At 46.2% G+C, this 24,959-nt stretch overlaps 1 protein-coding gene across 1 annotated transcript in view; it reads right to left on the bottom strand.

The window, feature by feature from the left end:
- CHN2 (chimerin 2) overlaps positions 1 to 24,959 on the bottom strand; it is a 505,884-nt gene that overhangs the window by 154,438 nt on the left and 326,487 nt on the right. The window contains exon 7 of the mRNA XM_030202483.1: positions 1,090 to 1,167. Within this exon, the coding sequence (XP_030058343.1) occupies positions 1,090 to 1,167 (78 nt within the window). The remainder of the gene's footprint in view (positions 1 to 1,089; positions 1,168 to 24,959) is intronic.

Raw genomic sequence — 24,959 nt, 5'->3', positions numbered from 1 at the left:
TTAAACTGGGCATCTAAAAAAATTCCAAAAGCCCTTATCCACTTGGGAGTATTAAGAGAACTCAGGAATTAAAAAAAGAACACTATATGTTCTTCTTGTTTCTTACTCCATGTACATCGTACACATTTCCTGAACATAATAAGCTAAGTAATGATATATTTAGTTAAGACAATGTCCAGTTGAGAGATTAGCAGTCTCCAGAAGAGCTATCATAATCGGTCTAAGGAGTAATGGAACAAATACTTTCCTAAATAGTACTGACAACTGTCCAAAATGAGTGACCTCCACAGAACAGTCATTCTTCCAAGGAACCCCTGCTGTCACTGCTGCAGTCGCCACTACCTTTCACAGCAGCAGCTGCAGCAGGCCAAACAAGAGAAGCACTCTGCAGTTTGTATAGCTATTCACTGGCAGGAACAAGTCACCACGAGGCCGTATCTTGGAGTGCAGTGTGCAAGTGGCTTTCCTTAGCATATGGTGTTTGAACAAAAGAGACCAAACAATATCATCACTGCACTTCTTATGTGCTTGTATGGACTACTAGCTGCATCAGAAAACAGAAGTGAAATAAATTAGTCTGGCTTCCAATATTAATTCACTCGAAAGCACGATATGTTAGAATTCATGAATATGACATGATTGAAAATCAGATTTTACAATGCAAATGAAATGCAGTTTCTTTTCAAAAGCTACTGGCTATTTTTGTTCAGCTTCTGGGATAGGTAATATTTATTGGAAGCCCGTTTCTTCTAATACAGAACAAAAGAACAGCTGAAGAGAAGACGAAGGGATGGAAGCAAGGAAGACACTTGGGAACTGAGAGCACTTTGGCTTATTCTTAGCAGAAAATGCTGAATGGAAGGAACACTGAGCAACATGCCCAGTTAGGAATTATTTTCTACCTAGCTGTTTACACTGAAATATAAAAGTTAACAGTATTTATGTAGTGCTGTGCTATGCAAAGTGAACATCTCAGAATAGACCTTGGTGTATCTGAAGAACACACACACACACACACACATACTCACTCACTCACTAAGATTAGAGATCACAATTTTAGCTGAAAGGAGAAGAAAATGTGATTCTTACCTTGAAATTATGTGCTTTTTCATAGTTGCACTGATTATCATTTTGTGTCAAGGCTGTTCTTCTGACCAAGGAGGTGATCTGTGAATAGGCAAAGAGTTTCAGAGGTTGCCACAACATTGCCCCCTTCCTGCCCACCTTAGCCCCCAGTGCCACTGCAAGAAGATCCTGGTGTTTCCGGTCTGCCTTTAACTTATGAACAGCAACACAGTTTTTCTCATTTTCAAGCCAGGGCTCCTCAGAAGGCATAGTGTTTGGGTCCCAGAGCTTTTCAGTTTCTTCCCCTGAGTCCTGGAGGAGGCTTACTGTTACCAGGTTTGTCCAACTGCTTCTAGTATTGGATAACAGATTTGAAGCAGCTGCAGCCCACTCTGCTGGGACCTCTGGCATGTGACTTAAATGGGCTGTCTTGAGAGATGGGAGAAGCGTCTGCATTTGAATAAGTAATGGCCTGTTTTGTGTTACTTCTCAAGGCAGAAGTGTGCCTCTGGAACAACGGCTTGCATTCAGCAGCTGAGACGCTTCCCAGCCATGGCATCAGCCAAACTTTACAAAAAAGGCAGGCAGGCAGGCGGTAAGGGCAGCTTTACACCCTCACGCTACAGCAAGTTTCAAAGGAAAGATCACTTCTGCTTGGTGCCCACATTAAAGAGAAACAGCCGTCTGATGTTCTAAGTTTTAACCTGCATTCAATTAAGTTCTGGATGCAGCCCAGACACTTATGGGGCATTCTGGTCTGAACACCAACACATTAAACTCTTTAAACCCAGATGACGGTTTAATCTTGCAATGCTATTTCAGTCATATCCTGTGTAAGTAAAAATCCAGCAGTGACTAAAGGATTAACTATGCTGCTTAGTTTACACACATCATTCTTTTCTTCTGGTAACTGGTCAGTGTTTTTCTCTGAAATTTCTTTTTTCTCCTATTGGGCCACTTTAGTGTACTAAAATGTGCATGCCAAAATATATAAAAAAATTAATTTGCATATAACATTTATTAAATCTGCAGGCAAAACTTGCATATAGGACCACTCCAAACTAACTGACGCAAGTTGTTCTAAACCACCAAGTCATATATTGAAACGGGAAGAAAAAGACTTCAGATGCTCAGCCTGTTGCCTGTAAGTTGCTGCTGCGCGTCCTCATTAGTCTTAAACCTCCCTTGTTTTTTTTTTTAAAGTAATTACTTTCCCAATATCAGAAGAACCAAACAGCTACATGTCCTCTGTAATACTGATATGCTCTGGATTTTAAAGCCAGAGGGGACAGATGGTTGACAATGAGGCGTATTTTCAAAGCACTTAGACTTACATAGTAACCTATGAAATTTTGTAAGTCTATGTGCTTTGAAAATGAGCTCCTTCATCACTAAGTAAGATCAGATGGTGCAATTCTATATAATGCACTGCTTAGCCATAGCCTTCCACTTTTTGTCACCCCTTCAAATCAGCTTTTCAAAGGTAATATGATCAATGTTTGTCTTATTTTTCTTTTAAGCATAATGTTCACTCATTATTCATCCTACCTCATTCCTTCAATTAAATTAGGTAGACTGACCTGGGCTAGGAAGAGTCTCCAGAGAGACCACAAAAGCAATTACTCAGTAAGCTGCATATCCTGCCCAGTACCCCTTTCCAGCTGGGAGGATGACCACTGCCTATTTTTATAGCCAAAATATATAGCACTCTATGGACTGCCTAATAAATTGTCAAAGATGATGCATCTGAAACTCCTCTCTCCCCCATGAGAACAAACATTGTGCTAAACAAGTCATTCCATGTGATAGAACTCTTATGTTTTTATCCACCAGTCAGGAGCCAAACTAATCAGAGTCTATCTACTTTTATCTGAATCTAGATTACTCAAGCTGCAAAGGGTCAACTGGCTTCCTACGTCACCTGATCAGCCCTAAAAAACTTATCACTTCAACACTAGAGGACAATACATAGGGATGTTTCTGGCCAATAGAGGAAACCCACCCATGTCGATATTCAAAAGCATTTTTCTGACCAGCGACCAGCAGAAATGCCTACTATATGCATGCTTTCAACATCTACCTTTGGATATCAAGTGGCACATATCTGGAATACCTTCCCTCATTATTTAAAGAAATTCCATTAATTACTTCTTATTTTGACATGACTTGAACACTTTTTTATTTTAAAAATTCTTTTGTAAAACCTTTAATTTTGCTTTTATAAATGTTTGTTTCAGGGCAGTTTTTCTAATTAATAGGTGTACGAGACTGTTGCTCAAACACCTATTTTTTGCAAAGTACTCCAACTCACCTGATTACAACCTGAATCCTTGGTGATGACCTACACTCAACCTATCCTGACTTCATTCCAATCCCCCCTTGCACCAACATTAGGAAATGTATCACCCCTCCACTCCCTCTCCCACACCAGAGGCAGTTGATTCTCCCCCCCCCTCCCGGTTTACTCCCTGTCAGCAGGTTGCATGGCACAATTGGTGATGAACTCTGAGGCCTGATCTTCTCTTCCTACCCATCTTTTGTTCCACACTCCTCCCCCTCCCAAATTCATTGTCTTCTCCATCACCTCATACCTTTCAACTTTCTTGCCTCCCTGCTCCCCCACCCCTAATTCCCAATCTTTCTTTAGTAATAGGGTAGAAACTAAAACATTGCTAGTGTTAGAAGGAAATTGTTTATGCCTTTTACAGGCCATAGTACGCTCCTGTTCTATCCCACAGGAGCTGGCCCTTGATAGAAAGAAGTGGGTTGCTAGAAGTGGAGCAGATTCCCCAGGTGCAGAAACCCCTATAATTAGGGCAGCTTGAAAAACTTAACCTGCAGAATCAACCTGCAGACTGCCACCTTTCTGTGCTGCCTTTGAGATTGCTGGTAAACATTTTTGCCTTCTTAATATTTGGAGCTCCTATTTAATGCTGACATTAACCTGCATTTTTGGCTTCTGTTTAGCTTAAGTTTGTTTTGGATGTACCCAATATGACTCACAAGAATTGCTTTTGAACAGTTTCATGATATGCAGTGATCGATTTATAGACCTGGCTGCTGTTCTGCGTGTAGACAGCCCCCCTTCCACCTCCACCAAGATGTCTGGCATAGCTGACAATTTAAAACCAGTGACTTACAGAGCACAGTGGCTGCTTATGGCAACTTGGCTGTGTTACCTAATGGCAAACCTACACCTGTTGGCGTGGCTGTGTCGGGCTGACCATGTACTCAGTCCCAGTCTACTACACTTCCTAGCCTCAGCAGGAGGAAAGTGGCATTCTTATTCCATACCCATACCAGCCTTCTTGTGAGTCCTGTTTCATGGCATGATCCGGGTGTGGTCCGAGTCTTGCGGGATCTACAGGTGCAAAATAGCTCATAATGTGAGGCAGCTTGGAACAGTGTCATGCAGCAAAGGAGACTTAATGTTGCCAAGCAGCTGGTATTTGGCTGGCCTGGTTTGTTTTCTTTAAGGAGAGCTGGCAGAACCAGAAAACAGGCCAATGCAAGCCTCCAGACCAGCAAACACTCCTCCTCCTCTTCCTCATGAACATTTCCTATTTAAAGTGGTAGACAGTTTGAAGTCTGATTGTAGTGCTGGCAACAGCAGTATTGCATTAAGCTGGGTCAGAGATTCACCAGCACATGCTTTACTCATAGGCCCTGCCATATACGCAGAACCCAGTAGGGTAGGTTATGAACTGAGAAGAGGTAAAGAAGGCTTCCTAGGTGTGGATGAAGCTCTCATTCACAATTTAGCTTACTTTAGCATATATTTGATAAACCACTGTTTGGAAATCTGTCACAGCGGTTCACAATTAACAAAACTGACAGAAAAGAGATTAAAAAAACTACAGTTACATTTTCAAAACAAGTGAAAAATAAAAAAGCAAATGTGTTACTGCCACATCCCAAAACATTAAATACTAAATGTATCCTGGAATAAAAATTATTCCAAAGGGAGGAACCTACAACACTAAAAATTGAGTCCTTTGTAGAGTCAAAAAGATGTGGCAAAAAGAAGGCACAACTAGAAGATTCTGTGGACATGATCTCAGTGATCTGTTAGGCGAGTATGGGATAATATATCAAGCTAAGGATTTTTTCGAGGCCATAAGGGATCTGGACAGGGATGGATTAACACTATATTGGGCCGTAGGCAAACATATATTTGTGGGCTCCTCTACCAGGATTTCCCCTTCCCCCACATTTATTTATTTTCTCATCCTTGCCCCCTCCCCCCAACATTTCACTTTTCCAGAAGTAGCAGGGAAAGCACGGAGCCTATCTGTGGACATGGTTGCATTAATACTTTATGAGTGAGCAGGACAAACCTGCAAGTACATGCATCAAATGGAGAGGCTTAATGGTTAGAGCTGGAGAGCTGCCAAGTTCCCTAGTTCCATGAAGGAAATTCTGAACTAGTCCTGGATTTCTGAAACCCTATGCTGGTACATTATGGGCCATGAAGCACAACGGACCTAACTAACTACCGCCCAGTAGCATCTATCCCACTCATAACTAAACTCATGGAGGGCATAGTGACGAAACAACTCTCTGAGTACCTAACCGAACATTCAATTCTGCATGAATCGCAGTCAGGATTCCGGACAAATCACAGTACCGAAACGGTTCTAGTGTTGGCAATGAACGCTTTCAAACAAGCAATTGCAACCGGCAACAATATACTCCTCTTACAATTCGACATGTCCAGCGCCTTCGACATGGTCAACCATGAAATACTATTACAGATACTAGATTACTTCGGAGTAGGAGGCACAGTTCTCAAATGGTTCAAAGGATTCCTGACCACAAGATCATACCAAGTCACAATCAACGCGGACACATCATCCCCATGGACACCTGAATGCGGAGTTCCCCAGGGATCCCCCCTTTCGACAACTCTCTTCAACCTAATGATGATACCACTGGCCAAACTCCTAGCCAATCAAAACCTCAATCCCTATATATATGCAGACGATGTCACGATTTACATCCCATTCAAGCAGGATCTAAATGAAATTACCAACGAGATCAATCAAAGCCTCCAAACCATGCACTCTTGGGCTAATGTGTTCAAATTGAAACTCAATGCAGAGAAAACACAATGTCTTGTACTAACCTCACAACACAACAAAAACACCTACTCCAAAATAACCACACCATACTGTTCTCTTCCCGTCACGCAAAACCTAAAAATTCTTGGAGTGACTATCGACCGAAACCTCACACTTGATATTCATGTGAAGAATACAATGAAGAGAATGTTCCACTCAATATGGAAACTCAAAAGAGCAAAACCTTTCTTCCCGAGACAAATCTTCCGCACCCTGGTACAGTCAATGGTAATAAGTCACCTGGACTACTGTAATGCACTATACGCCGGCTGCAAAGAACAATCTATCAAAAAACTCGAAACAGCCCAGAATACAGCCGCCAGACTCATATTTGGAAAAAATAAATATGAAAGTGCGAAACCCTTAAGACAGAAACTCCATTGGCTCCCACTCAAAGAACGTGTTGAGTTCAAGATCTACACGATAGTACACAAAATCATACACGCAGACGCCCCAATATAAATGCTAAACCTTGTGGACTTGCCTCCCAGAAACGCTGTAAGATCATCCCGCAAATATCTCAATCTACACTTCCCCAGCTGCAAAGGACTGAAATACAAACAGACACACGCAACCACCTTCTCCTACTTAAGCACCCAGTTGTGGAATGATCTACCCACAGACCTGAAAGCTATTGACGAATTGACTAGCTTCCGCAAATCTCTGAAAAATCATCTCTTCCAAAAGGCCTACAAGAAAAATACATAGCCTACAAACGACTTCAACAAATCACACAATTACCACAGCTCACCTCTAACTTACCTAACACTTCCCGTCTATCCTCCCCTACCCAATCTTCAAATAGGAAGAATTGTACTTGTCATCATGAAATCACTATGCTTATCTTCTCTTACCAGCATTCAAACTATAAGAAATGTACCTATTAACACGAAATGATGATGTCATAACCACACTCTGTAAGCCACTTTGAGCCTACAAATAGGTGGGAAAAGGTGGGATACAAATGCAATAAATAAATAAATAAATAAATTTAACTTGGTAGTATATGGGCCTACAAATAACACACTGAACTGGCATGTAAGTTCAAACACTAGATTGGCCAGAAAGTCTTCTTCCTGGAGCTGGGTAACTTGGCAGATCTGGAGCAGTAAGCCAAGAATCAAAGAAGTTGTGCAAGTCATTTTCACTGTCCACTGCCTTTGGTACAAACCAGAGGTGCTAAGGGACAACATGTCTGAGGTACATATTCACAAATGGAAGCAGCAAAATAAAAAAGATTCCACTTTCTTGTGTTCCACACTTAGAATGTTTTAGATATGCGGGTTAGAAATAAAACTTAAAAATACCAGCTGTCCCCACTGGCATTGCTCAGTGATAGGCTAGTACTTTGTAACTGAGATAAGGAAGGTTTATTTGTGTGTAATAACACTGTATAAGTATGCATTTTTAACTTATGGCGGTTGTTACATTTTGATTGATGTCTTTAATGCGAGAAAATAACATAAAGAATAGGTATAGATATATGTATATAGATACATTTTTATTTGTACAAACAGAAATAAAACACACAGGAGTAGATAAATATTAAATATATTTAATATAATTTGTAATACGTTCTCATGCAAGCGTATTTTGATAGGCATTTTTTGTTTTTTTTTTATTTGGAGCATATATGTATAAAGACTTATTTAAGCCAAGTCTTAAACATTGACAGTGCTGAGTGAGGGTGTACTCAGTGCTGAGTGGTGTGTGAAAATAGCTGAGTGGGGGTGTACTGCTCAGAGTGAGTGTGAATGGCTAAGTTAGAATGGGTGAGTGTGAAGGGGGGTGTGGTACTGAGGGGGGGTGTGAATGTGTGAGTGGGGGTGTCCTGCTGAGAGGTGAGATTGAGAATGAGTGTGAACAGGGGTGTTTGAGTAGGGGTTTTCTGCTGAGAGGTGTGTGAGAATGGGTGAGTGTGAGTGTTTTGTTGAGGGGTATGAGAATGGATGTATATGAGTGGGGGGTGTACTATTCTGTGGTGTGTGAATGGGGGGTGTACTGCTGAGGGGTGAGTGTACATGGAGGTGTGCTACTCTGGGGTGTGTGAGAACGGGTGAGGTACTGAGCTGAGGTGTGCTATTCTAGGGTGTGTGATGGGGTTGTTTTGATGAAGGGTGTGTGAGAACAGATGAGGTTGAGTGGGGTGTTTTGTTGAGTGCTGTATTAGAATGGGTGAGTATGAGTGTGTATGTGGGGGGGGGGGGGGGTGAAAATGGCTGAGTGTGACTGGGGTGTTTTGCTGAAGGGTGTCTGAGAAAGGGTGACATTGACATTGAGTTTAATACTCCCTTAAATCAGAAAATATGGAGACTGGATCCCTACCGAGCACTAACTTTTCTTTTATGATCAATTTTTTTTAGGTTGATTTTCTTGATTAGTTGTATCTTTCAATCTAGCAAGTGCCTGCTGTTTGACTTTCATCGTTTTCCTGTCAAAACACAGCCTTCTTTTCGAGGAAATATTGAAATTCAGTTTCCCGCCCTTTTCGAGGAGCTTTCCGCTGGCGGGGTAGTGAATTCATCATACACACACACACTTCCCAGTTTGACCCCAATACTTTCTCCCATCCCTGTTCCCACCAGCTACACGGAGGCCCACCATTCCAGCTTCAGGACCCACAACTGATGGCCAGTCAAATGCCTGTGTTTTAGGCACTACTGGCTGCCCTCTCACTCCTTGCTCCGCAGCAAAGATACTTATCTGTAGCAGGTATTCTCCGAGGACAGCAAGCTGATTGTTCTCACATGTGGGTCGACGTCTGTGTCGGCCCAGGAATCAGCATTTTCCAAGCAAAATATAAACAAAGTTTTGCCAGAGTCTTCTGGCGCGCGTGCAGCACGCACCGCGCATGCGCAGATGACTTCCCACCTGTCACGTGAGCGTGCCAAGGGGAGGTGGGCGGGTTTGTGAGAACAATCAGCCTACTGTCCTCTGAGAATACCTGCTACAGGTAAGTATCTTCGCTTTCTCCGAGGACAAGCAGGTTGCTTGTTCTCACATGTGGGGCATCCCTAGCAACACAGACCAGAAAAGGACCATAGGAAGTAAGAGCACCATTTTATTTTATGGGAGATTTGGACTTTCTTTTTGTTGGTTGGGTATCCCTAGCAACCAGGCTCACTCAAAACAATGAACATTGGTCAATTGGGCCTCGTAACGGCGATGACATAACAGAGATTGACCTGAAACCATAAACAACTAACTGAGACTGCAGCCTGGAACAGAACAAAAATGGGTCTAGGGGGGTGGAGTTGGATTCTAAACCCCAAATAGATTCTGCAGCACTGACTGCCAAAAACCGACTGTCGTGTCGGGTATCCTGCTGAAGGCAGTAGTGATATGTGAATGTGTGGACTGATGATCACATTGCAGCCTTGCAAATCTCTTCAATGGAGGCTGACTTTAAGTAAGCCACTGACGCAGCCATGGCTCTAACATTATGGGCCGTGACATGGCCCTCTAGAGTCAGCCCAGCTTGGGCATAAGTGAAGGAAATGCAATCCGCTAGCCAATTGGAGATTGTGCGTTTTCCGATGGTGACTCCCCTCCTGTTGGGATCGAAAGAAACAAACAACTGGGCGGACTGTCTGAAGGGCTTTGTCCGCTCCACTTAAAAGGCCAATGCTCTCTTGCAGTCCAAGGTATGCAAATTGCTTTTGCCAGGGCGGGAATGAGGATGGGGAAAGAATGTTGGCAAGATGATTGACTGGTTCAGATGGAACTCTGACACCACGTTCGACAGGAACTTAGGGTGCGTGCGGAGGACTACTCTATTGTGATGAAACTTGATATAAGGTGCATGCACTACCAGGGCCTGAAGCTCACTGACTCTACGAGCTGAAGTAACAGCTACCAAAAAAACGACCTTCCAGGTCAAGTACTTCAGATGGCAGGAATTCAGTGGCTCAAAAGGAGCTTTCATCAGCTGGGTGAGAACGACGTTGAGATCCCATGACATTGGTGGAGGTTTGACTAGGGGCTTTGACAAAAGCAACCCTCTCATGAAGCGAACAACTAAAGGCTGTCCAGAGATAGGCTTACCCTCTACACGCCGATGATAAGCACTAATTGCACTGAGGTGAACTCTTACGGAGTTGGTCTTGAGACCAGACTCTGACAAGTGTAGAAGGTATTCAAGAAGGGTCTGTGTAACATAGTAACATAGTAGATGACGGCAGAAAAAGACCTGCACGGTCCATCCAGTCTGCCCAACAAGATAACTCATATTTGCTGCTTTTTGTGTATACCCTACTTTGATTTGTACCTGTGCTCTTCAGGGCACAGACCGTATAAGTCTGCCCAGCACTATCCCCGCCTCCCAACCACCTGCCCCTCCTCCCAACCACCGGCTCTGACACAGACCGTATAAGTCTGCCCAGCACTATCCTCACCTCCCAACCACCAGCCCTGCCTCCCAACCACCGGCTCTGGCACAGACCGTACAAGTCTGTCCAGCACTATCCCCGCCTCCCAACCACCAGCCCCGCCTCCCGATCTTGACTAAGCTCCTGAGGATCCATTCCTTCGGCACAGGATTCCTTTATGCTTATCCCACGCATGTTTGAATTCCGTTACCGTTTTCATTTCCACCACCTCCCGCGGGAGGGCATTCCAAGCATCCACTACTCTCTCCGTGAAAAAATACTTCCTGACATTTTTCTTGAGTCTGCCCCCCTTCAATCTTATTTCATGGACAAGAAAGAGGATCTAGGGCCTTGCCGTCACACCAGACAGCAAACCTCCTCCATTTGAAAGAATAACACCTCTTCGTGGAATCTTTTCTGGAAGCAAGCAAGACTCGGGAGACACCCTCTGAAAGACCCAAGGAGGCAAATTCTAAGCTCTCAACATCCAGGACGTTAGAGCCAGAGACTGGAGGTAGGGATGTAGAAGTGACCCCTCGTTCTGAGGGTTGGAAAACAGTCCACGGTTCTTTGGAGGACAACTCCAGAAGAAGAGGGAACCAAACCTGACGCAGCCTGAAGGGTGCAATCAGGATCATGGTTCTGCAGTCTCGCCTGAGTTTCAGCAAAGTCTTCCCTACTAGAGGTATGGGAGGATACGCATACAGAAGGCCTGTCCCCCAATGTAGGAGAAAGGCATCTGACGGTAGTATGTCATGGGCCTGAAGCCTGGAACAGAACTGAGGGAACTTGTGATTGATCTGAGTGGCAAAAAGATCCACTGAGGGGGTGCCCCATGCTCGGAAGATCTTGCGGACTACGCCCATGTTCAGCGACCACTCGTGAGGTTGCATTATCCTGCTCAGTTTGTCGGCCAGACTGTTGCTTATGCCTGCCAGATAAGTGGCTTGGAGAAACATGCTTGTTGGTGTAGTACATGGCAACCTGATTGTCTGTCTGAATTAAGATTACTTGGTTGGACAGCCGATCTCTGAAAGCCTTTAGAGCGTTCCAGGTCGCTCTTAATTCCAGGAGGTTGATCTGCAGATCTTTTTCCTGAAAGGACCAGGCTCCCTGAGTGTGGAGCCCATCTACATGAGCTCTCCACCCCAGGAGAGATGCATCCATCATCAGCACTTTCTGTGGCTGAGGAACTTGGAATGGTCGCCCCATGGTCAAATTGGATCGAATCGTCCACCACTGAAGAGAATTCCGAAAGCTGGTGGACAGTTGGGAAGCTAGGGTCCATTGAGCTGATCTCATATGTAGACGTGCCATGGGCGTTACATGAACTGTGGAGGCCATGTGCCCCAGAAGTCTCAACATCTGCCGAGACGCTCGAACCATGGTGTCTTGTCTGAAGAGAAGGTGAGCCCTTAGGTCCCGCAAGGCCCCGAAGGACCTCAGAGGACAGCCGTGCAACCCCAAGTCTTCACCCGCGGCGACCGCCGTTCACCGAGGGTTGAGCCCCCAGCTGCAGGTGGCCAACGGGACTTCCGGAACCGCGGGGTTGACGAACTGACCCAATACTGGAACCAGGAGCGAAGAGGGCAGGTGGGAAACAGAGGAGTCCAAAAACAGGCAACAGGTCAGGGCAGGCAGCTCACAGCGTAGTCTGAAACAGGCAATAGGTCACGGCAGGCGGCTAGCAGAGTAATCCAGAAACAGTCCAAAGGTCAAAACCAGGAGAGCAAGGAAAACGAACTGAAAACTGGAACACACGAAGACTGGCCTCGGGAAACAGAACCTGAAGCAATGTCCTGTCTCAGGCCCGCTCCTTAAATACTGTCAGCATTCAACCGCCCAGCCCCAGCTGACATGGCCGGCCAATCGGAACACGGTTACTGACGAAATCCTTCTGGTTGGTTCCGTCCGACCTCCCAGGCGGGACTACAGCACCGGCCTCCCAATCTAACTCCTCTGAGGCGGAGCTTCGGGTTCCCGCGCCCGAACGTGGAGGAGATGCCGGCCATCGCGTCTCGGCGCCATTCTCCCCGCTGGTGCAAGCAAGGACCCCATAGCCGGCGATCGAGGGCTCGGAAGCCGCGATCGCCGGCCCACGGCCTCGGACTGGGCGGCTATCGCTGCGGCGAGCCCCAGCTCTCCGCCGCGGCCTCAAGAAGGCCGGTCCTCGCTGCAATGGACACCGGTTCTTGCTTCCCGCAGAGGAGCAGCTGGAGGGAGCGACGGATGTGACACATGGACACCAGGGACAGAAGGTTGTCCGCCCTTGCCTCAGGGAGATAAGCTCAAGCTGAGTGTTCAGCAGAGCTCCAGTGAATTCCAATTCTTGGACTGGGGTGAGATGGGACTTGGGATAATTTATGACGAACCTCAGTAGCTCTAGCACTCGAATAGCCATTCGCATGGACTCCAGAGCACCCTACTTCGAGGTGCTCTTCACCATCCTGAACTTTTCTCGGACTAGAAATTTGTTCAGGGCCCTTAGGTCTAGGATGGGACAAATTCCCCTTGTTTTCTTTTGCACAAGGAAGTACCTGGAATGGAATCCCAGCCCTTCTTCCCCTGGTGGAACGGGTTCGACCGCTTGGGTCTGTAGAAGGGCGGACAGTTCTTCTGCAAGTACCTGTTTGTGCTGGGAACTGTAAGAATGAGCTCCCAGTGGACAATTTGGAAGTTTAGATTCCAGATTGAGGGTGTACCCTGACTGGACTATTTGAAGAACCCATCGGTCGGAGGTTATGAGAGGCCACCTTTGGTGAAAAAATATCAACCTCACCCCGACCGGCAAGTCATCCAGCATGGACACTTTTTCTGAGGCTATTCTGAACTGGAGCCAGTCAAAAGCCCATCCCTTACTCTTGCTGGGGAGCTGCAGAGGCCATAGGCGCACACTGTTGATGAGAACGAGCTCCCTGAGGCTGAGCCTGGACAGGCTGCTGAGAAGTAGGAGTGTACCAACGCCTAGCATAGGAATAGGGAGCACCCCTCTTCCCTCCAAAAACCCTCCTAGATGAGGAGGTAGTAGCAGAAGATGCCCAGCGGGAGAGAGAATCCATAGCATCATTATACTTTTTGAGCTGGTCAACCAGATCCTCTACTTCCTCACCAAAAAGGTTATTCCCCCCAGCAAGGAACATCCGCCATCCGCTGCTGGACCGAATGATCCAGGTCAGAGACACGCAGCCATGAGAGTCTGCACATCACTATACCTTGGGCAGCAATCCTGGATGCTACATCAAAAGTATGGAACGTATCCCTGGCCAGGAATTTTGCACATGCCTTCTGCTGCCTGACCACCTGGCGAAAAGGCTCGGTCTGCTCTGGAGGGAGTGCATTAACCAAGACAGACAGTTGCCTCACCGAGTTCTGCAAATGGATGCTTGTGAAGAGCTTGTATGTCTGGATTTTGGCAGCGAGCATAGAGGCCTGATACGCCTTCCTCCCAAAGGAGTCCAAGGTTCTAGATTCTCTGCCTGGGGGGTGACAAGACATAGTCTCTAGTACTCTTGGCTCTTTTGAGAGCCTTCGCTCGACACCCGTCATCGAGACTCCTCGGTACCGATGAGGAAGATGTGGAATCCTCATGTCTCCTCGGGGCCTAGTCCGATGAAAGTCGGTTCCAGGGGGCCTGCATAACAGGAGGCCTCGAGACAGGTGGAGACCCACTCGATGCCTCACTGCTCCCAGCACGAGTTGGTCATTCCGCAGCCATTACCTTCGCTCCCGACGTCGATGTGTCCCTCAATGTCGACGCCACCGACCTCGGTACCGATGTTGAAGGATTGGACTGAACCCCAAAAAGCTTCTTTCGTTGGGCCTCTCGAGACGCTTGGGTCTGTTTCTTCATGCAAAGACACAGACTGCAAGTGGCTGGGCTATGGTCGGGCCCAAGGCACTGGATACACCAAGCGTTGGTATCGGTACCCGAGATAGTCCGGGATCGTGCTTGTTAAAAGAAAAAAGGGCACGAAAAGAAGGGAACAACCCAACAGTCGAAAAACTAAGGAAACTTTAAAGGGGGCAAAAAAGTAAATCGTATTCACCAAAAAGAAAGAAAGAAAGAAATAAGCCAACGCAGAAAAATCTTTCCCACGCCTGCGAGGAGCGGGGAAAAACTCGACCGCACCTCACTGAGGAGAAAAAATAACTGAGTGGGAACGCTCACGCGACGGGCAGGAAGCCGATTCGTGCACCTGAAGACTCTGGCAAGATTTTTTAATATTTTGCTTGCAAAATGGCGGACATTGACCCACATGTGAGAAAAAGCAGCCTGCTTGTCCTCGGAGAATATTGTTTACAATTCTGGAGACTGCACCTTCAAAAAGATAAACAGGATGGAGTTGGTCCAGGGGTGGATACTAAAATGGTCAGTGGTCTTCATCAAAGCATATGGGGACAGGCTTCAAAATTTCAATATGTTTACTTTGGAGGAAAGGCGGAGATGGGAGATAGAATAAAGATGTTTAAATACCTATGTGGCATAAATGCACAGGAGGCAAGTCTCTTTCAATTGGGATGAGGGGGCACAGAATGAAGGTGAAAGGGGATAGACTCCGAAGTAACCTCAGGAAGCTTTTTTACAAAAAGGGTGGTGAACTCATGGAACGGGCCTCCTAGTGGAGGAAACAAACTATACCTGAATTCAAGGAAGCTTGGGACAAGAACATTGGATCTCTAAGGGAGAGGAAGGGATAGTGAATGGCATGGATGGGCAGATAGGCCATATGGTCTTTATCTGCCTTCATTTTTCTATTTTTCTTTCTTGTTTTTAGGTATATACCTTATGGCTTAATACAAAGTCCTACCATTCATTAATGGAGGAGTTTAAGTTGGGTAGTGAATGTATTTGGCGTTCCTTTTTCTGTGCAGTGGACTTTGATCCTGGGGAACTGAGTTCAATTCCCACTGCAGCTCAGGGCCGCCGAGAGGGGGGGACAGGGGGGACAAAATTCCCCGGGCTTCCAGGGGGGCCCGGTGCCGCACGTCCCTTGCATCCAGCGATTTCCTCACCCCCTGCCCTCCCATCCATTGTCCAGCGACTCTCCCCGCCCTCCCTCAGCTCTCCGACAGCCCTCCTCGCTCGCCATTCCTTCCGGGCCCCCCTGCCATTCCTTCCTAACCCCCCCCCCCCGTGTGCATTTAACCGTTTTAGGTTTCTTCCTCCGTCGCCGGCAGCGCTGCCATTCATTCTCACAGGCAGCTCCGCTCCCCTCTTCCGCATCCATCTGGCCCTACATAAACAGGAAGTGCATCAGAGAGGGCCAGATAGACGTGGCAGAGGGGAGCGGAGCTGCCTGTGAGAATGAATGGCAGCGCTGCCGGCGATGGAGGAAGAAACGTAAAACAGTTAAACGCGCGGGGGGGGGGGGGGGGGTAGGAAGGAATGGCAGGGGGGCCCGGAAGGAATGGCGAGCGAGGAGGGCTGTCGCGGAGCTGAGGGAGGGCGGGGAGAATCGCTGGACAATGGATGGGAGGGCAGGGGGTGAGGAAATCGCTGGATATGGAGAGGAGGGGAAGGCAGGGCAGGGGGGGAGCGAAGAGATCGCTGGACAGGAGGGGAGGGCAGGGGGAGAGAAAAGCGATCGCTGGACAGGAGGGCAGGGGGGAGAGAACTAAGGGATCGCTGGATAGGAGAGGAGGGCAGGGGGGGAGAGAAGAGATCACTGGACAGGAGGGGAGGACAGGGGGGAGAGAAGGGATCGCTGGACAGGAGAGGAGGGGAGGGCAGGGGGGCGAGAAGAGATCGCTGGACAGGAGAGGAGGAGGGGGCAGGGGGTAGAGAAGAGATCGCTGGACAGGAGAGGAGGGCAGGGCAGGGGGGAGAGAAGAGATCACTGGACAGGAGGGGAGGGCAGGGGGGAGAGAAGAGATAGCTGGAGAGGAGAATTGCTGGACAGGAGGGGAGGGCAGGGGAGAGAGGAAATTTATTGGATATGGGTGGATGGAAGGGAGGCCAGGGGAGAATGGAGAGTTGCTGGACATGGATGGATGGAGGGGAGGGAAGTCAGGAAGGAGATGCACATGGATGGAGGGGATGGAAGAGAGGAGAAATGCTGGACATGGATGGATGGAGTGGAGGGCAGGGAAGAGAGGAGAAATGTTGGACAAGGATGAAGGGAAGAAAAGAAAGGAAGGAGATTCACACGGATGGAGGGGAAGGGAGAGAGGAAAAATGCTAGACATGGATGGAGGGGAGGGAAGACAAGAAGTACATGCACATGGATGGAGGGGAGGGGAGTGAGGAGAAATGCTGGATATGGATGGAGGGAAAATTGCTGAATTTAAGGGCTGGATCGGAACACTTTCAGGGCAGATGCTGAAACTGGAGGAAGGATAGGGACAGGGCTACAGATGGTAGACAGGACGCATAAGGACACAGGAGGATGGTGGACATGGTGAGAGAAAAAATATCAAATGGAAAGAAGACACTGCATAAAACAGAAGACACTGGGACCAAAGCGAATAGAAAAACTAAATGATCAGTCAACAAAGGTAGAAAAAAGTATTTTATTCAGAATTTATTAATTGGAATATGTCAGCTTTTGGAAATGTGTATATGTGATATTTTTCATGTAAGTTTCAATTTTTCTAGTATTGCTGCATGCTGAGTCTGACTTCTTGAGGTAACTTTCCAGTTCAATATTTTGCCTTCATATTTTTTTTATTTCTAGTTCCTTGTGTCATATCTGTTGTCATGTGTTTTTCATGTATGATCAAGGTGCAGTATTCTGCTAGTGTTTTGTTTTTCATTAGGTAGTGTAATGGTGTTTTAGAGCTCGGTGTAATTACAGTATTGCCTTTCCATGCATAAGGTTGTAGCTCATCCTGTCCTTGGAATTAGTGGTGTTATGGTTTGGTAAGGTTATGAGTGTGTTTTTGCACAAGTTTGTGTATAGTCTTTTGCAGTGGAGAGATTGTGTTTTGGCCTTACTGAGGTGGCACCAAAACATCAGAAAAGGTGTAGAGCCTAAATCATGACACACTACCTCTTGAAAGATCTACATATAGTGCAGGGGCCCGGCCCGGTGGCAGACGGAGGGGAGCGGGTGGAAGGGGAGTGGCGGCGACCTCGGGGGGGGGGGGGGGGGCAGGGGCAGCCTTGTCCCGGGCCCGGCCCAGTCTCTCGGCAGCCCTGCTGCAGCTCCCTGTGACTCTGGGCAAGTCACTTAACCCTCCATTGCCCCTGGTACAAAATAAGTACCTGAATATATGTAAACCGATTTGAATGTAGTTGCAAAAACCCCAGAAAGGCGGTATATCAAGTCCCCTTTCAATTTGTTTTTGTATTAAAGAGGATATATTTTTCTTGTTTAACTTGCTATTGCATTCACTCTTATGTTTCCTTTCAAGATGTTGTCTTGTAAAGTATACTGAAATTTCATAAATACAAAAGAGACTGCCCTGCAGAGAAGCAGAGCAGAGCAGCCGGATTTCAGATATCAACAGGTATCATACGACTCTTACCAAAAATTATTTCTTACCTGATTTCTGTCCATGAGAGGGGCATGGGCAGGTCAGGGGTATTACATAAGATGCACGCAGTGTTACAGAATAGCGGGGATCTATGCCCAACTTGTGAGCCAGGATTTACACCGTTTGAACTGGTGTTAAGTCCTGAAGCCTGAAGTTGTGTGTGGAATTCGACGCTCAATGCTATAAAGAGAGCTCATATCAGAGTGCTCATTTTATCGGCACCATTTATAGAATTTCCCCTGCAGTGTATATTTGATAATGTACAATTTCTGCTGCTCAGGCCAGTGCTCATAGAAAAGTGCTGGGATGAATAAGAATATGACCACTGTATTGCTCTTGAATAGTAATACTGCTGACAGAATCAAGCACCAGACAAAATTGACACGCACAACCCTTCTGAGAAGAAACAGTAGCTGACACCTTGTTGAACAGCAGGCCCAGCACTTCCCTAATATTTTAATCAGGGAAAGAAAATCCTTTGGGTTTACAAATGAGATCCGCTGCCTGAACTGCCCCACAATGCACATGAAGCAATGCAATGCACACATGAAGCTGATATTTCTTATGTGGGACCTCCAGAATTGGAACATATTTCTTTCCAGTATAAATAAACTGTGAAAGAGGAGGAATTTTCTTCCGTTTTATGCCTTAATCTCAAGGTCAACTTTGTGAGGAGATGGCCAGTACAATAGTGAGACAATAAATAAAGAGGAAGTAAGGGCTGTGATTTGAAAGTCTCACTCACTCAACCCCCCCCCCCCACCAGTACTACCAATCATAGAGCCTCATCCTCTTAGCGCCCTGCATCTACTCATTCATTCAGCACCCCCATCCTATTGTGAAGATGCATCACAATAGGTCAATACCAAATGTAAGTAACTAGGTAAAAGTAGTAAAAATTGGTAAAATTATTACTTTGGTAAATGCAAAAGTAATAAATTTTGTCTGTACTTCTTTACAAGTAAAAGCAACAAAACCTTTACTTAAGAACTAGTTACATTTACTTAGTTACTATACAACACTGCTATCGAGCCCTACCTTGATAGTAACCAACCCCCATACTCACTCATTTATTCAGCCTCCTGCCACTCATCAACTCTTATCTACTCACTCAGCCCCACAAAACCAAAATGAACTCACTCAATCACTCAACTCCCTGTCACTCATATGCCCCTACATTCACTTACTCAGAGACCCCATCTCCCATAACCTCTGTCCATTTACTGACTCGCTCAGCTCCCTTAGACAATCCCACAGCTACTCAGTGACACAGCCCCCAGCCTCTGGAAGATTAGCCTAGTGGTTAGAGTGCCAGTCTTGATATCCAGAGGTGGCCTGTTCAAATCCCACGGCTGCTCCTTATGATCTTGGGCAAGTCACTTAACCCTCCCATACCTGCCAAGTCTCCCACATTCATCTCCTGCACTCCTGCCAAAGCGGGAAAGCCTCCCACTGAATTCCACAGCTGCCGCCGCTACTCTCTTGACCAGCGGCAGGAACTAAAACAAGCGCCAAGCCACTGCTTCTCTCTACAGCCAGCATGAAAACAAAAGCAAGCATGGGGCCGCAGTAGCCTTCAGACATGTGCTGTCGGCTCTGCTGGTCCTCTGCCCCCGGAACAGGAAATTGGCATCAGTGGGGGCAGAGGACGGCAGAGCAGACAGTGCATGCCTGAAGGCTGATGCGGCCCCACGCTTGTTTTTGTATCGGCGCAGCTGCTGCAAAGAGGGCTGGAGGGAGAGAGGAAACATGGCTGGAAAGGGTAGGGGAAGAGGGAAACGGTGTCCAGAGGGAGGTGTCCAGAGAGAGCAGAGGGGAGAGAAAGAAAGAAGCTGGAGGGTAGAGAGAGAGAGCCAGAGAGAGATGGGGAAAGAGGGGGCATGGAAAAGAGCAGGGGAGAGCCAGAGAGAGATGGGGAAAGAGGGGACATGCAAAAGAGCAGGGGAGAGACAGGCTGCTGGGGAGAAGGAAGTTGAGAAAGGGGGAGACCCTGGCTGGTCAGATGGAGAGAGAAAGAGGAGAAATGTTGGATGAACAGAGGGAGAGAAAGAGGAAAAGTGCTAGAAGGAGGGGGCAGAAAGAGGGAAAACGCTGGATGGAAGAGGGGTACAGAGAGAGAGAGAGAGAGATGAGTGGAAAGATAGGGAGAGAAAGAGGGGACATGGAAAAGGGCAGGGGAGAGAGAGAGAGAAGCTGCTGGGGAGAAACTGGGGGAGACCTTATCTGGTCAGATGGAGAAATGCTGGATGAAAGGAGGGAGAAAGAGGGAAAATGCTGGAAGGAGGGGGCAGAAAGAGGGAAGACGCTGCATGGAAGTTAGGAAGAGAAAGAGGAAAGACACTGGAAGGATGGGGGGAGAGAGAGAACATGCTGAATGGAAAAGGGTAGAGAGAACTGTCTAGAAGGAAGGGGAGATAAAGGGAGACGATGGAAGGATTGGGAGAGGGTAATGGGTGCAAGAATGAAGAGAGAAAGAGGGATGACACTGGATGGAAGAGTAGGAGAGAAAAAGGGAAGGTGATAGATGGAAGGTTAGAGAGAGAAATAGGAGACGCTGGATGGAAGGATGCAAAAAAGAGAGGGGGAGACACTGGAAGGATGGGGAGAGAAAGAGGGGAGATGCTGGATGGAAAGGGGGGAGGATAGAGTTAGTGAAAGACTGGAGAATAAGAGGAAGGGGCATGGGGAGAACAAAAATGAGGAAAAGATGAAAAGCCATAGGTAGATGAAGTAAAAAGAGGGAAATTAAAGAATGGATAGTAAGAATGAATTAAATCTGGACAGAGAGCGAAGCAGAAAATAAATTGAAGAAAACAAAGAAAAAGGAGAGAAAAATGACAAATGGACAGAAAATCCTGGCAAGAGAGTTAAGAGAAGAGGAATGCAGAATCAAGAGATTGGGACCAACACAATTAGAAAAAGTAAATGCCCAGACAACAAAGGTATAGCAAATAATTTTATTTTTAATTTAGGATAAAGCAATGTAGTAGCTATGTTAATGAAGGTTAATAAATGAAAATAAAACACAAAATAGAAAATAATGTGATACCTTCACTGATTTTTAAAACACTTTTGATTAGCCTTCAGAGACCAGCACTTCTTTCCTTAGGTCAGGAGAGGATACCATAACAGCATTATATTGTCCTGACCTGAGGCAGGAGGTTTTGGCCTCTGAAAGCTAATTGAAAAGGGTATTAGGCTATTAAATAAAATATTTTCTGAAATGGCTGTGGGATTGAGGTATGTCGGGGGGGGGGGGGGGGGGAGCCATGTAGAGTGGGTGGAGCCAAATCAGAGTGGGCAGGGCTGGGGGTATGTACTAAAATCTCCCTTTCAAAAATTGGGACCCCTTGGCAGCTCTGCCCTCCATTGCATCAGGTACAAAAATTAGAGTGTGAGCTCTCCAGTGACAGAGAAATAGTCAGTGTACCTGAATGTAACTCACCTTGAGCTACTACCGAAAAAGGTGTGAACAAAATCCAAATAAATAAATAAATAAACCCCTGCATGCACTCAGTCAACCCATCCAGTCACTCATTCAGCTCCCCTTCACTTACCACCTCTCCATCCACCCATACCAATTCATCCACTCAATTCCCCCCTCCCCTACGCATTCATTCACTTGGCTCTTCCACCATTTATAACCTCCCTTCCACTCACTCTGACACACAGAAACACCCCAATCATGCAATCCCTCAGCAACACACACCTTTGTGCCATGCTTAGAGCATGCACTTTTCAACCTGCTAACACTTACGCATATACTTGTCACATATGCTAGATGTAATCCCAACAACAAATGTGAAAAACAGAGAAAATGAATGTGCAATAATGGCCATTTCAATGTATCATGGTTTAAGCAACTAACAGTGACATGTTTGTGCTGCAATAATGTCAGCAGATGGTGGAAACACTTATTTAGGTCCCTGATTAAGAAAGTGTAATGGGGGATGGCGTCTTTTTACCTGTAAGATGCAGCAGATAAGATGCAAATTATTTAAGATACTAATGAACAGCTAATGAATAGTTTGTGGCTAGAGGGCATTGGGGAAATTCGTGAAACTCTTTAATTTTGTACACTTATCACAGTGTGTTTGAGAATAAGTTACACATAAAATTATAAAAGAAGTCTAATAATGATGTGTGGTTGATAATTGACAAGTAGAGCAGCACATGCTCATGCTTTGTCATTTGTTTAGTGCAGGTGCCTGAGAGCATTTAGTAGCACTCCATATTACACTGATAGTCTCCTTTCATTTTATTAAAAAATATTAAAAAAGCAAATAATTCACTTTTAATATTAATGTGCTCCTACTATGTGTTAAATTACTTTGACAATGTAAAACTGTCAAGTAAATAAAATTATCTGAATTGAAATACCATGCACCTACAGTACAACATAGCTCATTCCTGTAGTGGCTTCAAAAAAAATGGTCAGGAAAAGAATTATTCTGCCTCACAACTAGAAACCCACCACAACATTAACAATCCAGGCTTTAATTTATTTTATGAGTTTTTTTTTCCAGACAGTGTGGCATCAGGTGTCAGATGACCCCCATCACCTCTGTAACTCCTAGAGGCTTCCAGCCTGCTGTACTGTGGAATGGAACGGTGGCTTTTTGTTATTGATGCCACAAAAATTCACAGCTGCTGTACTGATTGTTCTGTGAGGGACAGATGGCTGCTTTCATTCCTTCTCTCCCCACTGCCTCCCCTTAAAAAAAAAAAAGATAAAAGAACTGACATCCTGGTACTTATTCATTCATCCCCCTCTACCTCATATTCATTATTCCGGATGGGTCCCAGTGTGTAAGAGAAATTCAGACCATTCTATTATTTTAATTGGTTTGAGGGGGCCTACTTTGCAGGAGAAAAATGGCAACTGTATTTTTTATTCATTGTCACTGTTCTAATGCAGTTTTACTCCTAGGGGTTTCTCCCCTCCCCCCAAAACAAACAACAAAGAATGCTGCACACAATATTTGTAAGTTCTGCAAAAATTCTTCATAATAAGAAGGGCACATTAAAAAGGTCAGATGCCATTTGCCACACATATGCAAGATGTGATGGGGGGGAGGGGTGTCTGGGCAGACCTAAAAAGTATATGAGTATTTCTTTCTTGGAATGGAAATAGGAACGGTTTTAGAGGAATATGTCTATCAGCATCTATACTTGATTTATAACTGTTACTACTACCACTACTTTCTTTAGCATTACTAGATACATAGACCTGGAACAGGAGGAGCCACAGGTGCTATGGCACCCCCCAAATTTTGCTACTCTTCCTCTCTTCTCATAAGGCCTTTCTTTTCTTTTCTTAATTTGCTTCTCTTTCCTTGCATCTGTGCATACTCAAGTCTCAGCAACCAGCTTCTGTGCCCTCCTAAATAGGAAAGGGGGCGGGAGCCAGGAGGCATTGAGCATCTGAAGGCCCTGCATGAGGCCAGCCATGCCGTCAATATAGCTTATAGTTGCCACCTCAGGAGAGAATGGTAAGAGAATAAATACCTCATGAACACATCAGGGAAGAAGAGAAATGCTGAAGATTGGGGGGGGGGGGGGGGGGGTGAATGATGGACACCACAGGCAGAGGGCTAGGAGATGACAGATGCTGGAAAGAGGAGGATGAGGGGAGGGGAGGAGAAATTAGAGATGCTGGAGACCACGGGTGGGGGGGGGGGTGGAATGTTGAACACCACAGGCAGGGGAGGGAAGAACACAGATGATGAAAAGAGGAGGGGAAGGACAGGGGAGGGGAGATATGCTGGAGACCATGGGGGTATTGAGAGGGAGGGAAAGAGAAATATTGGAGACCATGGAGGGCGGTGGAAAGCTGGACAACACAGGTGGGGGGGGGGGGGGGGGGAGAAGGAAAAGAGAGAGAAGCTGGAGACCATGGGGGTAGAATTTGGACATCACAGGTGGAGGAGCGGAGGAGTGAAGGAGACAGATGTTGAAGGGTGAGGGAAGGAGAGAGATGTTTAAGTGAGAAGGGGAGTAGAGAGATGCTGGAAACCATAGGTTGTTGAGGGGGAGGGAAGGAGAGAGATGCTGGAGACCATGGGGGGGTTGAGAGTGAGTAAAGGAGAGAGATGCTAAAGATCATGCAGTGGGTGGACACCACAGATGGGGGGGGGGGGACGAAGGAAGGATAGATGCTTTAGGGGGAGGAAAGGAGAAAGGTGCAGAAGAGAGGAGGGCGAAGGAAGAAGAGAGATGCTAGAGACCATTGGGGGGGGGGGGGATTGAGAGAGAGCGAAGGACAGAGATGCTGGAGACCTCGGAGGGGGGAATACTGGACACTATAGGCAGGGGGCGGGAAAAGGGAAAGAGAGATAATGAAGTGAATGGGAAGGAGAGAGGTGCTGCAGACCATGAAGGGTTGAAAGGGACGGAAGCAGAGACATGCAGGATAAGATGGGGAGAAGGAAGTAAGGAATGAGAGAAATGCTTAGCACCATGGAGAGAGGGGGTTTGAGAGGGACAGAGGGAAGGACAGATATGTCAGATGCCATAGGAAGGGACTAGGATGGTATAGAAGGGTTGGGAGCGGAGCTTAGGCACCCCTAAACAAAAAAGCTTCTGCTGCGCCTGCCACCAAATATATGAGTGTTTTTCCATAGTCTTATCAGTATTTTACAAAAAGCTCCAGGCTCAGTGAGCCCTTGGTAAAATATACTGCACACTGTGAACATCCTAGCTTAGACATTTCTTCTTTCCTACTTAGACAATCTATGCAAAACCAGGCTTTACATTTAGCAAAATATTATATTTCTACTTACTGACTAGCAATTAATGTTAACAAGAGGAAAAATAGACCCCACAACATTCTGGCAACATATCTACCAGAGTGAATGGACTGCAAACGCTGGCACCATCCAATTCCTCCAAGAATGGGACGATATAACCACAACAACATTAGACAAAATCG

This window comes from Microcaecilia unicolor, chromosome 1 (assembly GCF_901765095.1).
Source record: "Microcaecilia unicolor chromosome 1, aMicUni1.1, whole genome shotgun sequence".
NCBI classification, from domain to species: Eukaryota; Metazoa; Chordata; class Amphibia; order Gymnophiona; family Siphonopidae; genus Microcaecilia; species Microcaecilia unicolor.
The sequence above is the reverse complement of the archived record's forward strand: the minus strand, read 5'-3'. Positions and strand labels throughout refer to the sequence as shown.